The sequence below is a fragment of the Panthera leo genome, chromosome E3 (assembly GCF_018350215.1).
Source record: "Panthera leo isolate Ple1 chromosome E3, P.leo_Ple1_pat1.1, whole genome shotgun sequence".
Lineage (NCBI taxonomy): Eukaryota > Metazoa > Chordata > Mammalia > Carnivora > Felidae > Panthera > Panthera leo.
In genome coordinates this window covers 7,044,575-7,059,102 of record NC_056694.1, presented here as the reverse complement: position 1 = coordinate 7,059,102, position 14,528 = coordinate 7,044,575, and the positions used below count along the sequence as shown (strand labels likewise).

Here is a 14,528-nt window from a genome sequence, read left to right as displayed (position 1 = left end):
TGGGAGGGATCAGTGATCCCATCTGCAGCGAGAGCAGACTGGCCTGAAAACCAGGCACACAGTTTATTGTGAGGGGGTGAGAACTCCAAAGAAAGCTAAATGCAAAACCTTGCCAAGTCATTTATGCCAAAATTCTGGGCCCTGATTGGGAAAGATTCAGATCCTGATGCATGGGACATCTGGGTAGGTGTGTCTGAGGACCCTCAACCCCCAAATTCCCCAGAACCCTCCAGCCTAAGAGACACATCTCCCTTCCCCCCTGCTGTAAGAGAGTAGCTTCTTTGTGCTTGGAGACTGTGCAAAAATCTCACCTGACGACAGTCAGGGAACAGACAGTATGGGCTAGAAGGAATCCTGTTGTATATTATTGACTTGCAGAGTTTAGAAGGAAGTTTCAGAGTCAGATTTTCAGACTTCGGTAAAGGCAGAATATATATACACAATCAAAATGCACACGAGGCTGATGAATGTTTCCAATGATGAAAAAATGTGTCCAGTGTGCAGAAAAAAAAATTAAGCGCAACACAGCCCAAGGTACTCTAGCTGCTCTACCCTGACTTCCCAATACGCACCTTCACAAGCACTGAAAGTTCCAATGACCTCAAATCCAAATCTTCCAAGAGCTACAACCAGGCAGGAACAGTTTCCTCTCTCTAGAATAGTGTTCAATAACAGACATACCATTTATTTGAACAGTCCTGAGGCATTACAAGATGTTACAAGTTTATTCCAAATCAGATTAAATTGTGCTCAGGTGGCTCAATTCTTTACAAATCATACTTCTTGAATATATGTTAAAACAGTTAAACAGTTTCAGTGTTTCTTCCTTAATTATATTGGATATACTCAGCTTAACTATACAAAAGGCAATGCCGGCCTGGTTCAGGAGACCCAAAGTGTGGTGGGGGACCCCGTCCCAGCGAGCTGGCCAGTGGGCAGTGAGTACCCTGATGCCCTCCAGCACCTCCTTCCCACTGTGCCAACACCCAAGCACTCATTCCTCAGGCACCCTTGACGTTGAGTGAAACAAAATCTACCACTAGAGTTTATAGCGCAATTACTAGGCTTCTCCCTAGGATCCGTATGCTAAAACTTGAAAAATCAAAAACCACTCAGAGAGCATGCTCAACACTTAAAGCACTTCTCCCTCTCCAGTGTGGACCCTCTGATGTTTGGAAAGATTGGACTTACTACAGAAGGTTTTTCCACAATGATTACACCAATAGGGCTTCTCCCCAGTATGGATTCTATGATGTTTATTAAAATTTGAGCTGTGGTTGAAGGCTTTCCCACACTCCTTACATTTATATGGCTTCTCTCCAGTGTGGAGTCTCTGGTGTGAACTAAGACCCGCGTGCTGACTAAAGCTCTTCCCGCACTCGTTACACTGGTAAGGTTTCTCCCCAGTGTGTATCCGGTAGTGTCGAATGAGGCTGCCTTTACCACTGAAAGCTTTCCCACAATCTTTACACTGATATGGTGCCTCTTCAGTGTGCATTCGCTGATGTTTAAGGAGGTCTGAGCTCTGACCAAAGGCTTTCCCACACTTACAGTCATAGGGCCGGTCCACCAAGTGTGTTCTGTAATGAAGGGTGAGGTTTGAACTGTGGCTGAAAGCTTTCCCACATTTGGTGCACACATATGGTTTCTCCCCAGTGTGTGTTCTCCGGTGTTTAGTAAGATTTGAGCTATTACTAAAGGCCTTTCCGCACTCGGCACAAATGTAACGCCTCTCTCCTGGGGTAGGTTTCGTGGGAACCAATTCTCTGCCTTTCTTAGAACCTTTGTCTAGGAGAGGAGTTTTTGTTCCTCTTTCCTTTTCAAGGTTTACCCACTGCCTTTCTAACCTGGACTCACATTTACTGGCAATAATCACAGGAATAATATCCCTTTTGAATTCTTGAGATTCTTCAGAACTTTTCTGCTTCTCTGTTGATTCCTCATTCTGGGTGTTCGATTTATGATCTGAAACAATAAGTAGAAAAAGAACATGTCAGTTGTGTTGTGTTCTGAGAAGCAACTGTTAAAGGAGAAATTGAAATGTCACATGATGTGGATGGGTTTTAAGGGGTGACCAAGTATCGCTCTGTGAGAGGTCACAGTATCACAGATACACGAAGTCACCATCAGATCTAGTATACAGTACCAGGCTTTCACACAAGGCCGCGACTAGTAGTTGTTAGGATATAACGAGTACACAGCCTTCTCTGCCAGGAGAAGATCTTCACATAAAGAGGGCAGTAAGGCAAAACCAGGCTGCTGGGACAGCAGCAAAGGAGATGGTGATGCCCAGGCAGAAAGAAACAAGTAAGAAATATTACTGAATGGTTGAAGTTGAGTAAGGAAAATAAAAAGGGTAATAAAGGAGACCAGGCTAGTGGCAAACTCACCTTCTCACAGAAGTGGAAAAGCAACAAAAGAGGACATTCGGTCCATATTCGATCATTCTAGTCCCAGATCATTATTCATTTATTTATTTATTTATTTTTAATTTTTTTTTAACGTTTATTTATTTTTGAGACAGAGAGAGACAGAGGATGAATGGGGAGGGTCAGAGAGAGGGAGACACAGAATCTGAAACAGGCTCCAGGCTCCGAGCTGTCAGCACAGAGCCCGACGCGGGGCTCGAACTCACAGACCGTGAGATCATGACCTGAGACAAAGTCGGCCGCTCAACCGACTGAGCCACCCAGGCGCCCCTCATTATTCATTTAAATGAAAGTGCTAACTTCCCATTAGAGTTTGACTCTCATCATGTAACCTACAGTGGCTATGTCTTACAATTCTTTTAGTTCTAAAGTTAATACTCCTGAAATTATATTGAAGCAATATATCTTCTTTAGAGCACTGCACTAGGCAGCAACACTTACAAGTCCATCTAATCTGTCCACATACATGGAAAAGGGGACTAAGAGAAATCCACACTGAACCACGGGCTCCCTCTGAGAACTGTCAGCCCTCCGTGAGTACAAGAGCCTCAATCAACAAGGTACTTTCCTCTCAGCCCCTTCCCTGGTCCCTGGCTCTCTCTCTCCACTCAACCCATCTATTTCCTTCCACGTTCACCCCCTACTTCCTGTCTGCTGGGGACCCCAGCAGCAGTAGATAAAAGTCCCTTTCATTCTCTGTGATGAGCAGTCACACTTGGCTACATGTACAGATTTTCCCTAAAGTTGCCATGTACTATGTGTAGGAAATAAGTAACTTAATACATAAGCTAAAAAAAATTTTTTTTAAGTTTATTTACTTATTTTGAGAGAGAGGCAGAGAGAGAGAGGGAAAGAATCCCAAGCAAGCTCCATGCTATTAGCACAGAGCCTGATGCAGGGCTCGATCTCATGAAGTGTGAGACCATGACCTGAGCTGAAATCAAGAGTCAGATGCTTAACCAAATGAGCCACCCACGTGCCTCTAAGCTAAAAATTTTAAATAGCCTTATGAACTGGAAGCTGAAAAGAATTTACCAGGGACCATTTCTGCATAATCCAATGCTGACGTTAACAGGTTCACCCAATTATTAACAATATTAACAAATAAACAAGCATCATCTCTTACTGGTTCATTCAACCTGTCACACCTCTGTGAACAGTCTCCTTTTTTACATTTTTAAAATGTTTATTTATTTTGAAAGAGAGAGAGAGAGAGAGAGAGGGAGGGAGAGAGGGAGAGAAAGCACTACTGGGGAGAGGCAGAGAGAGAGAATCCCAAGCAGGCTCCTCACTGCCGCCACAGAGTCCAACGTGGGGCCTGATCCCATGAATCATGAAATCATGACCTGAGCTAAAATCAAGAGTGGGGGACAGACTGAGCCACCCAGGGGCCCCGAACAGTCCCTTTTTTAAACTCACTTCAACCCACCCTTTCAAGAGAAGAGGATGTCATGTTCCCTTGCTAGGACTCTGGCTGAGATGCACCTAGGGATGAAAGGCACTCAGGCACTCATTCTGCCTCTGCAGCCAGACCAGGCAAGTCAGTGTAGGGCACTGTCTTGCAACCGGGGATTAGAATTATTCTGTTTCTTTCACCACAAAGGCCCGGGGCACCAAGCAGGTGGCATGACAGACAGCCCCTACCTTGACTCTGTTTCAGCTCTGGAATGAAATCCTGCTCTTCCCCAGTCTCCTGAATGTACAAGGGCTCCCAAGCTTCGCATCTGTGACTGGTCTCCACAGACTGGGGCTGCACACTGCTTGGAAACTTTGCCGTTCCTGAAGAGGACCTCTTCTCCCACATCTGTTTCTGCTCATTTGGAGGCGGTGAGGCCTAGAGACAATGAGGAATGATGGAGTTTATGCACAGCTCACCTTGGAACTACAATGGGTCTGAACTACCCAGGTCCACTTAAACACGCATCTCTTTTTTGAGACATACAATATAGTAAATGTGTCTCTTATGATTTTCTTAAGGCTTTCCTTTCTCTAGCTTACTTTACTACAAGAATGTAGCATAGAATACATATAACATACAAAGTAAGTGTTAATTGACCATTTATGTTATTGGTAAGGCTTCTGGTCAACAGTAGACTATTTAGAAGTTTCAGGGGAATCCAAAGTTATATTGGGATCCTCAAATGCACATGTCCTGGGGAGGCGGGGCTGACACCCCTAACCTCTGTGTGGTTCAAGGGTCAACTGCAGAATGAAAGAACACCAGGAGAGCTAACGTACAACCTCTAAGGGAAAAAAAAAGGAAACCCATCCATCTCATTCAACTCCCATAGCTAAAGATCAATACTGGACGGTAGAAGAAATACAGGAGGAAACACAGTGTAAGTCAGCAGAAACTTCCATTCAGCTACTCTCATTGGATGGACAAACCCAGCCTGCCCCGAATGCTATGCTCTCAATCTCATGGCAGAAAAGGTCTCCCCAGCCTACCTGCTGCCCTGGCTCGTCCAGTTCTCGCTCCAGATCTTCTAGGAGAGTGACGGCCTCTTCAGCGCTCTCCGGGCAGTGCTCCTGCACCCAGGCCTGGAGCTCCTGGGGCAGGATGCTCAGGAACTGCTCCAGCACCAGCAGCTCCAGGATCTGCTCCTTGGTGTGGATCTCGGGCCTCAGCCACTCACAGCAGAGCACCCGGAGCTGGCTCAGGGCCTCCCGGGGGCCAGGTGTGTCATGGTACCCAAACTGCCGGAAGCGCTGGCGGAACACCTCCAGGCTAGGAAGGCACTTCCCTTCCTCTTCCTCATCTTTAACCACCACAGGCCCCCTCTCCCGTGGAGGCCGAGGAACCCGAACTGCAGCCATGCCTAAAACCTTGGTCATCGCACAGATTCCAGAAACAGCCTCACTACGGATGGGACTGTGTGGAGCAGGAATAGTGGTTCCTTTGGGTTTCTGGATCTTTAGGGCTACACGTTAAACCTGAGAAAATATGGTTACCATAAATTACAAAAAGAAAAAAAGGATGCTTTTTAGGTCTTTACAGCCACACTGTCAACACAACAAATTGTGGAAATTATGGCCACCACAGAACTATCACACAAAATAATTGTCCAAAATCATTCAAGAGTCAGCTCAGGATATCCTACTTCAATTTTACTGTCTCCACTCTGATAAAAAGTACACTATGGCATAATTTTAAAATTAAATTTATTATTTTTTAAAATTTTAATTTGTACATAATTTTTTTTTAATTTGAGAGAGAGAGAGAGAGAGAGAGAGAGAGAGAGACACTGAACACAGTGGGGAGAGGAACAGAGGGAGAGAGAATCTCAAGCAGGCTCCATGCTCAGTGTGGAGCCCAATATGGGGCTGGATCCCACAACACTGGGATCATGTGTTAGCTCAGCTGAGATCAACAGTGGGATGCTCAACCAACTGAGCCACCCAGGGACCCTAAAATTAAATTTAAATTAACTTGGCTCTAAGACCTGTTTCAGAATCTTACAACTCCTGAGATTTCAACAGGATACCTACAGGCCAACTGCAGCCTGTCTAAATCTAAGACTTTGAGATTCAACATTAAAAACTTGTTAGTCAAGGGCACCTGGATGGCTCAGCCAGTGGAGCATGTGACTCTTGGTCTCAGGGTCATGACTTCGGGCCCCATGTTGGGCGTAGAGCCTACTTAAAAAAGACAAGTGAATGACAAATTAAACTAAAAGTAACCTATATTCTTACAGAGGTATTTATTTTGATGAGCTATGTATTGTTGAGAATAGGTAAAAACTAAGTCATAGCAAATGATACAAAAAAATGCTTATTTTTCTTTTAAATACTAAATATTCTAATTATGTGTCAGTCGATACATTAGAACACCAAAAACATCTGTAGTAAATATAATTACTTCTTTTTCCCTCACTTGCCCAAAAAATGAAGTCCCTTCACTCAGCATTGACTTGAATACCTTCCACGGGCTTTGAGCTGGGACTGCAGTGATGAGTAAGACAGATGTGCTCTCACCCCCACAGGGCTTTCAAGTCTGTGGGGGAGATGGAAAGTATAGGAGTAAACAGACAACAGAATCAGACTATACAATTAGTGGCATTCATGAAGTATACTCTGAAAGAAACCTGCATGAATTAATCTTACATGCTTGTGACTGGCTTTCCTAAGCATGTTTCCAAACTTTAGGCAGCATCTGTCAGGTCATGTAGACGTCCCATTCTGGGTTTGGACAACTGAGAGCAGGACAACTCCAGCAGTCTCAGTGAAGAGCCAAATGGATAAAAATCTACACAGGTTTTTGTTACATGAAATGATAATGGTAACAAGGATAGAGACCATAAAAAGGATGTACAAATAGCTTGCAGAAGATGAGAAAATAGAGGCGTCAAAGATAACCTAAATCTAAGGCATTTGAAAACTTCGGTATAAAAAAAATAAAAACGAAAATAAAAACTTGAGTATGCTGATGGCTGACATGCACATCCACCTCTGGCCTGATGTCACTCTAAGTGGCAAGTCTCACATACATCCCCATAATCACAACAAAGGAAAAAGGATAAAACACAAACAGTGATATTGCTGGGTTATAGATGAATTCAATTTTTAAATTCTTTTTTTCATTTTCTAAATTTTCTACAATGGGTATTATTACTTTTATATCAGAAAATCTTTAAGGACAAACCAAATTGGTTTTACTACTAATCCAACAACTTCATGGACTTCCAAACAAACAAACAAACAAACAAACAAACAAACAAAAAAGCAATCACAGACCATGCAGAACGCCCCCAACAAATGCACATCTATGTCAACAGCTTTTGTTTTTTTAAGTTTTTTATTTTACTAATCCCTACCCCCAACGTGGGGCTCGAACTCATAACCCTGAGATCAAGTTGCACGCTCCAGCTAAGTCAGCCAGGTGTCCCTAGTATGTTACTTAAGTATTTACTTTCACACATTTAATAAACACACATTAAAAACATACATTTTCTATGACTGCTCTCCACTGATTTTTGTGACCAATTCTGATAATTTTATTTTTTATTTATTTTTAATTCTAGTAATTCTAAAAAATATAAAATGGGATCCTACGACTAGAACCTCAATAAATAACTTTTTATGAAAATTTCAATAATTATCAGCTACTAATTAGTTGAGACTTCTAGGGATGCCGGTACTTGGGATTCCTCTCCACTGTACCCCAAATCTGAAGCATCCTAGGAGAGATATCAACAGGTGTCTTGACAGGGTGGACCCAAATCAGCAGCACGTACTCCCTCACACTGCTCTGCACATCCAATACACTTCTGGAGCTCCCAAGTTCAGAATAACTTGAAAACAGCCAGGAGAGAAGCACACCATCTAGTTTCCTAAATAAAGGCACTAGCACAAAGACTAAAATGACCTTAAAATAACAGATGGAATAGTGCTGGGAGCATTCATTTGAAATGCTTAAAAGTAGATCTCTGCAGTGCTGAAATACCTTCTCGTAACTGGTTACAAAATTTCACACTCCACTCACAGAAGTGCATACCTAGAATAGGAAAGACACTGGAATCTGTTTGGGTTGCTCAGCTTCTGGGATCAAGCCTGGGAAACTCAGCAAGGCACAAGGGAGGAATTACTTAGCACAGGCGGCATTCAACAGGAAGTGACCTGTATCAGATTCATGTGGATCTGTTCCCAGAATGGCATATCCAATCTCACAGATCACATAACTACCTCTGCAAAGCATGTACATAGTACATTTAAAGAAAAAAAAGGTGGAGTGCCTCGTTGGCTCTGCTGGTAGAGCATGCAACTCTTGACCTCGGGGTTGTGAGCTTGAGACCCACATTGTATGTGGAGATTATGTTAAAAAAAAAAAAAAATTCTTAAGAAGAAAAAGTTTCCCTTGGATGCTGCCCACAACTCAAATCCGTGTCTTTGCAAGACCTCAAATGAGTGGAGGGATAGGCGCTTGGACCACTTCATCCCTGCTGCATTCATTCTCCCCAGAGATTTCATCCAGTCACATGGCTCTAATTACCATCCACGTACTCCCAACCACCAATTAATCTCCAGCCCAGAGCTCTCTTTTGAACTCTAGACTCATGTGACCAACTACCTACTTGACGGTTAATGGCGACTCCATCATTCTGTTTTCTTGGAACAAAAAACCTGGTTATCCCAGACTCCTTCTCATTCTACATATAATTCATAAGCGAATCCTGTGAGCTCTACGTCCAAAAGATCCAATGTTCAACCAATTCGCACTACCTCCAGTACTGCATCCCAGCCCCTCCCCTACTTGCCTGGAGTATTGCAAGAGCCTCCTAAGTGCTTCCACCCCTGCCCCTGGGTCTAGTGCCAACAAGCAGCCAGAGCAACCCTGTTAACATACAAGTCAGGTCATACCATTCTTCTGCTCACGCCTTTCGAGGCAGTGTCTCCTAGAGTAAAGGGCAAGGTCATCACAATGGCCGGCAAGGCCTCATGAGGTCTCAGCTCTGTTGCCCGTCTGACTTCATCTTCTACTTCTCTCTTGTTCATTGACCCCAACCACATGGTCCCTTGAACATGTGAGGCAAGCTTCCCCCCTCAGAGCATGGCGTTCCCTCTGCCGAATGCTTCCTCCAGATTATATATGGCTGGCTCCTTCAGGTCTGTACTATGTTCTCGCCAAGGCATCCCTGACCCCATATTTTAAACTGCACACAACTCTTGCTCACCCCAGAACTCCTTATGCTAATTTACTCTCCTCCACATCACTTACCTCCATACATATACTATATATTTTACCTTTTTTTTTTTTTTTAAACCGCCTGTTTCCTTCTTGAATACCAATTCCTGAGGGCAGAGACTTTCATCCGTTTTCTTCACTGCTATATTCCAAACATCTACAATACACCTGGTATTTTGCAGGTACTCAAATATCTGTGGGAAGAATGAATGTGATATATGGATCTTTGGGTGTACTCATGGAATAAAAGCTGTAAAATCAGGCTTAAAAAAAATATCAGTACAGGGGTGTCTGGGTGGCTTAGTCAGTTAAGTGTCTCACTTCGGCTCAGGTCATAATCTCACCATTCATGAGTTCGAGCCCTGTGTCGGGCTCTGTGCTGACAGCTCAGAGCCTGGAGCCTGCTCCTGATTCTGTGTCTCCCTCTCTCTCTGCCCCCCCCCCCCCACTCATGCTCTGTCTCCCTCTGTCTCAGAAATAAACATTAAAAATAAATTAAAAATAAATAAACATTAAAAAATTTTTAATTATCAGTACAAATTTAAGCTAAAAAAATATGGCAGCATCAATTCATACTTAGTTTACAGATACAGGTGAATACAGAATTAGTAAGTGTGTGTACACGAGTTAGTATGCAGACATTGATTTCCTAGTTCTGTCTGCTGTGAAGGTTTAGAAGCAATGACATCCTGCAATTAGCATACCCAGAGCCCAGATTTTGGTTTCTCCAATAAAAAGAACTAGAAAATGGAAAAAATGGCTGATTCTAGGTTGGGGAGCATACAAAATGAGCCTGGAGCATCCTATAGTGACACAAAGTTAAAAAACAAAACAATGGGGCATGTTAAAGGGACATGGGAGCCAACTTGAGTGGGGGGGAAGCTCTCAATAGCTACAACTAAAACAATCTGAGCAACAAAATACAGTAGTGGATTATAACCTGAAATGTGAAATAAGTATCTGTGAATCCATACAATGTTTTAAAAAAAAAAAAAAAAGTGACTGAATAAACAGAGAAGAGACAAACCTCCCACCCAGAATTATGCCAATTTATGTATGTAGATACTCCTGTCAAGAAGGGAGACTTAATTCTTCACCCCTGAGTGTGGGCTGCACTTAGGGACTTGCTTCCGTGAGAAAAATACGGAAAGGGGCTGAAGGGAAGTACTACCATGCAGAAACCAGGCAAACACTAGCTCAGTCGGATCACCAAGGTTAACATCACCAGTGGTAAGTGCACCTGAAAATGATGACAAGGGCACATCACCTCTCTGGCCTTCCTCCTCCAAATCTGGATTGAGAGACTTTCTATAAAACACCTGACCTGTACTTCTCAAAACTGTCAAGATCATTGAAAACGAGGAAAGCCTGAGAAATTGTCACTGACCAGAGGACATTAAGTAGACTTGAAGGCTAATATAATGCGGTACCCTAGATGGGATCCTGGGACAGAAAAAGGACATGAGGGAAAAACTAGTGACCTTCAAATAAAGTGCGGAGCTTAATTAATAGTAATATATCAGTGTTGGTTCCTTAGTTGTGACAAATGTACCCAGTAATGCAAGGGGTTAACAATAACTGGAGAAAAGGTATATGGGAATTCTGTACTATCTTTGAGCTTTTCTATAGATCTAAAACTGTTCTAAAAACATTTAAGGGACACCTGGCTGGCTCAGTCAGTGCAGCATGTGACTCTTGATCTTGGGGTTGTGAGTTCAAGCCCCATGATGGGTATAGAGATTACTTTAAAATAAAACATTTAAATTAAAAATATGGGGGGGGGGGGAGAAGCACAGCTGTTAACTTTAATACTTATGATGTTGAAGCAGACCATTCTTAGATACGTTTAAAAAGTTATGAAGCCTTTTTATGATTTCTTTTTAAAAGGTACCTGCTTTGGGGCGCCTGGGTGGCTCAGTCGGTTGAGCGTCCGACTTCGCTCGGGTCACGATCTCACGGTCCGTGAGTTCGAGCCCCGCATCAGGCTCTGTGCTGACAGCTCAGAGCCTGGAGCCTGCTTCCGATTCTGTGTCTCCCTCTCTCTCTGGCCCTCCCCCCGTTCATGCTCTGTCTCTCTCTGTCTCAAAAATAAATAAAAATGTTAAAAAAAAAAAATTAAAAATAAATAAATAAAAGGTACCTGCTTTGTCTCTAGGAGCAATAATTAATTTCTGACTCTCATTCAACAATTATTAGAATATTGGCTTAATGAAATAAAGTTTCTAGCAGATCTATTTTAAACATATCACAAAGCTTACTTTTACTTTTATCAAACTGTCACAGACTTTTGAGTCTGGAGCTCTCTTGTCCAGCAAGAGAGCAGATACAGAAATGAATACGAGAGGCTAATGTCAGGGAAGAGACTAGAGCCCAGAACAGGGGTTTCACCTCTGTATTTATCGAGCTCTCAAGATTTTACATATGTGGTAAACGCGGAAGGAAATGATCAGATAGTGACCATTAACTTGTGTAAGAAGCAAAGGGTTTGGGGGGCAAGCTGCGTTTTGAAGTTGAGATCAAAGCACAATGATATACTGGCAGCAGATGGAAAATGTTTTTCTGTAGGTGATTTAGCCAATTAGCTGTTATCTCCAAAGTTTAAGATTGCTTGAGCTTGCAACCTCAGGGTTAACAAGGCACTCTTCAGCACAGCTAACTTTAGACTCTTTCACCCAGGGCTTTCTGCCTCTATGCTTTGTCTTACTTAATGACTGGCTTTGGGCACTTTCCCCCTCTGGTGGCTTTCCACCCTAAGCCTTGCTAACCCATTGGTGCAAGCATAGAGAATTCTTAAACTTATTCCCCACATCAAACACTTTTGACTAGTTGATGTTACAACAGTCTTTTCCTCCTTTGAAATTGCACAGGCCATTTTCCAGTTTGGCAACTCCAATTCCACAGGCTCAAAGGCTACCAGCAGAGGCGTGTTTGTGTGTTTGTTTAAAGAAAAATCGAGGGGCACTTGGCTGGCTCAGTAGGAAGAGGATCTCGGGGATGTGAGTTTGAGCCCCATGATGGGTGTAGAGCTTACCTCAAAAAAAAGTTTTTTAACAGGAGAACATCAAATTTAGTTTTTTTGTGTGTTTTTTAAAATATTTATTTATTTTTGAGACAGAGAGAGACAGAGCATGAATGGGGGAGGGTCAGAGAGAGGGAGACACAGAATCTGAAACAGGCTCCAGGCTCTGAGCTGTCGGCACAGAGCCCGACGCGGGGCTCGAACTCACGGACCGTGAGATCATGACCTGAGCCGAAGTCGGCTGCTTAACCGACTGAGCCACCCAGGTGCCCCATCAAATTTAGTTTTGTGTGTACAGGGAACCCACATAGATATGAAATCCCAAAGGCAGTAAGGCAACATGGAGCCTTAAATAACAACCTGAGCTAAGGAAAGGGGTCTGAGGATACAAAGATGAGGAAGACCAAAAGAGAGGTGAGAGGAGATGTTAGGAAAACAATCGGTGCCCTATTATGCAGGTTTCTTAGGTAAAGAGCAATCTCATTAATAGCTCTCTTCCTGGTGTAGGCAGGCACTTGAGGGGGAAGGTAAAGAGCCTTTCCTGAATCTGCTGGGTTTCAATTGCTTTTAACTCAAAATAATGTTTGTGCTAAAGTTAAAGTGCCCCATCTTGCGGCAGCCTGCCCTTGACCCCTGACGATGCCTCCTCTAAAAATCAAGTTTCACGCATTAAAAGTCTAGTACCAGCAGAGGTTTAGAATACAGATCTGCACATATGACCCTGCTCTTTACAACCATTTTATTAACTTCTCTGTATGGCAGACAAAAGTCACAACGTGGCCTCTGCCTCTTCATTCTGTCTCATTGCTTCCCTGCTCATTCCCAATGCACTGATAATGCCCAATTCTCAGACAAACTTCTTTTTGTCTTTCAAATCTCAGCTTAGTAATAAATCCATGAAAAGATGCTTCACCTTATTTACAACAGAATAAATGGAAATTAAAGCTGCAATGAAATGCTTCCATCTATTGGACTAGCAAAGACTTTTTAAAAACCTGGTAATGCTCTGTTGTAATTTTTTTTTTTCCCTTGAGCAAAGCCAGTTATTTCACATTTGGTCATGCTGAGTTTGCCTAAAGTTTCATCTCGGGATGCCCTCTAGGTCATGGCTTCTGAATTCTTCTTTTTAATTAATTAATTAATCTATTTATTTATTGTAAACTCTATGCCTGCGTATCTATCTATCTATCTATCTATCTATCATAAGCTCTATGCCCAATGTGGGGATTGAACTCACAACCCTGAGATCAAGAGTCCCGTGCTACACTGGCTGAGCCAGCCAGGTGCCCTGGCTTCTGAGTTTTTCTTAATACAGTATTTATAAAATAAAAAAAGCATGTGGGTAGAAAAGAGGAGGTTTCATTACTAATTCAGATTGTCTTCAACCACAGTGAACTACTTTCTTTAGACTATCTAGAATGTGTAGCACAAGAGGCTCATCAAGCAAAAGTTTATGGTCTACTATAACCAGAAGGGAACTGTTCTTGTTCCCAGGTGGTTTTTTCCCCCTCTTTTATGCCAATTTCCCAAAACTTATACTCTCTTATAGAAGTGCCCCAAACCCATTCCGGAACAAGATGAGGCATAAATAAACCAAATTAAAATAGATGGTAACAATTTAATGGTACTTACCAACTATTGCTAGAATGCTTTTAACACACACATTGTGTACCTGAAAACTCGCAGGCAGGCAAATTTGGTTAATTCTTGAGGCACGGAATCCTACTGTACAGTACTTTCTGCATAGCAGCTCCCCAATCCCTGAAAACAATTGCTTTGCCTCTTGACTCCTTCCTTCACAGTTCTTTCAACTCTTCCTTTATATAACATAGGTTTCCAAGGACGTCACCCACCAGATCGCCTTCCTCTCGAGAAACTATTTATAAATAACCTAGAAATGTGTTTCCAAACTCGAGCAGATCCTTATTGTGTATGTGCTTTCTAATCTGAACAAAGCCCAACGGAACTATTCCCTCTCTTGGATCAATAGCTACCCGGGACTTCTAAAGAGGCTCGATTTCCCACCGCAGGTCCCCAAACCCCTCAGACATGTTCTCATCAATTAGCCCCGAGTTCGGACTTACTGTTAAGAGCAAGGAAAAAAGAGAAGGCAGTCCGGGTCCGACGGACTAAGGGCCCGTCTCAGGGAGAGCACAGAAAATCTGCTCTGGAACGCGAAAGAAGCAGTTTATCTGAGAAACCGCCGGGGAGGGCAGGAAAAGGCGAGGACGAGCCTCCACCAGCTTAGCTGGGTAGGAGCACGGAGCTCCTCCCCACAGCCCTCCCAGGAGCGGTCTGGGGGGGTTCTCCAGAGGCCACAGCTGCTCAACCCCTCTTCCCTCTCCGAACCCTTTCACCCAAGGTTTCCTCTCCCGCAGCTACGCGAACCAGGAATCCA

At 43.1% G+C, this 14,528-nt stretch overlaps 1 protein-coding gene across 11 annotated transcripts in view; it reads right to left on the bottom strand.

Annotated features, from left to right (window-relative positions):
• The window catches only part of LOC122210148 (zinc finger protein with KRAB and SCAN domains 1), a 106,796-nt gene that overhangs the window by 18,813 nt on the left and 73,455 nt on the right, over nt 1-14,528 (bottom strand). For 2 of the 11 annotated variants that reach the window (XM_042922653.1, XM_042922645.1), the window contains exons 2-5: nt 6,289-9,305; nt 4,878-5,363; nt 4,074-4,263; nt 703-1,965 (exon numbers count right to left, since the gene is read on the bottom strand). In XM_042922653.1, the coding sequence (XP_042778587.1) occupies nt 1,133-1,965; nt 4,074-4,263; nt 4,878-5,264 (1,410 nt within the window). In that variant the 5' untranslated portion in view covers nt 5,265-5,363; nt 6,289-9,305 and the 3' untranslated portion in view covers nt 703-1,132. Of the gene's footprint in view, nt 1-702; nt 1,966-4,073; nt 4,264-4,877; nt 5,602-6,288; nt 9,306-13,762; nt 14,188-14,214; nt 14,492-14,528 lie in introns of those variants that run through there. The other 9 variants (XM_042922649.1, XM_042922652.1, XM_042922654.1 and 6 more) reach the window with 9 other exon arrangements.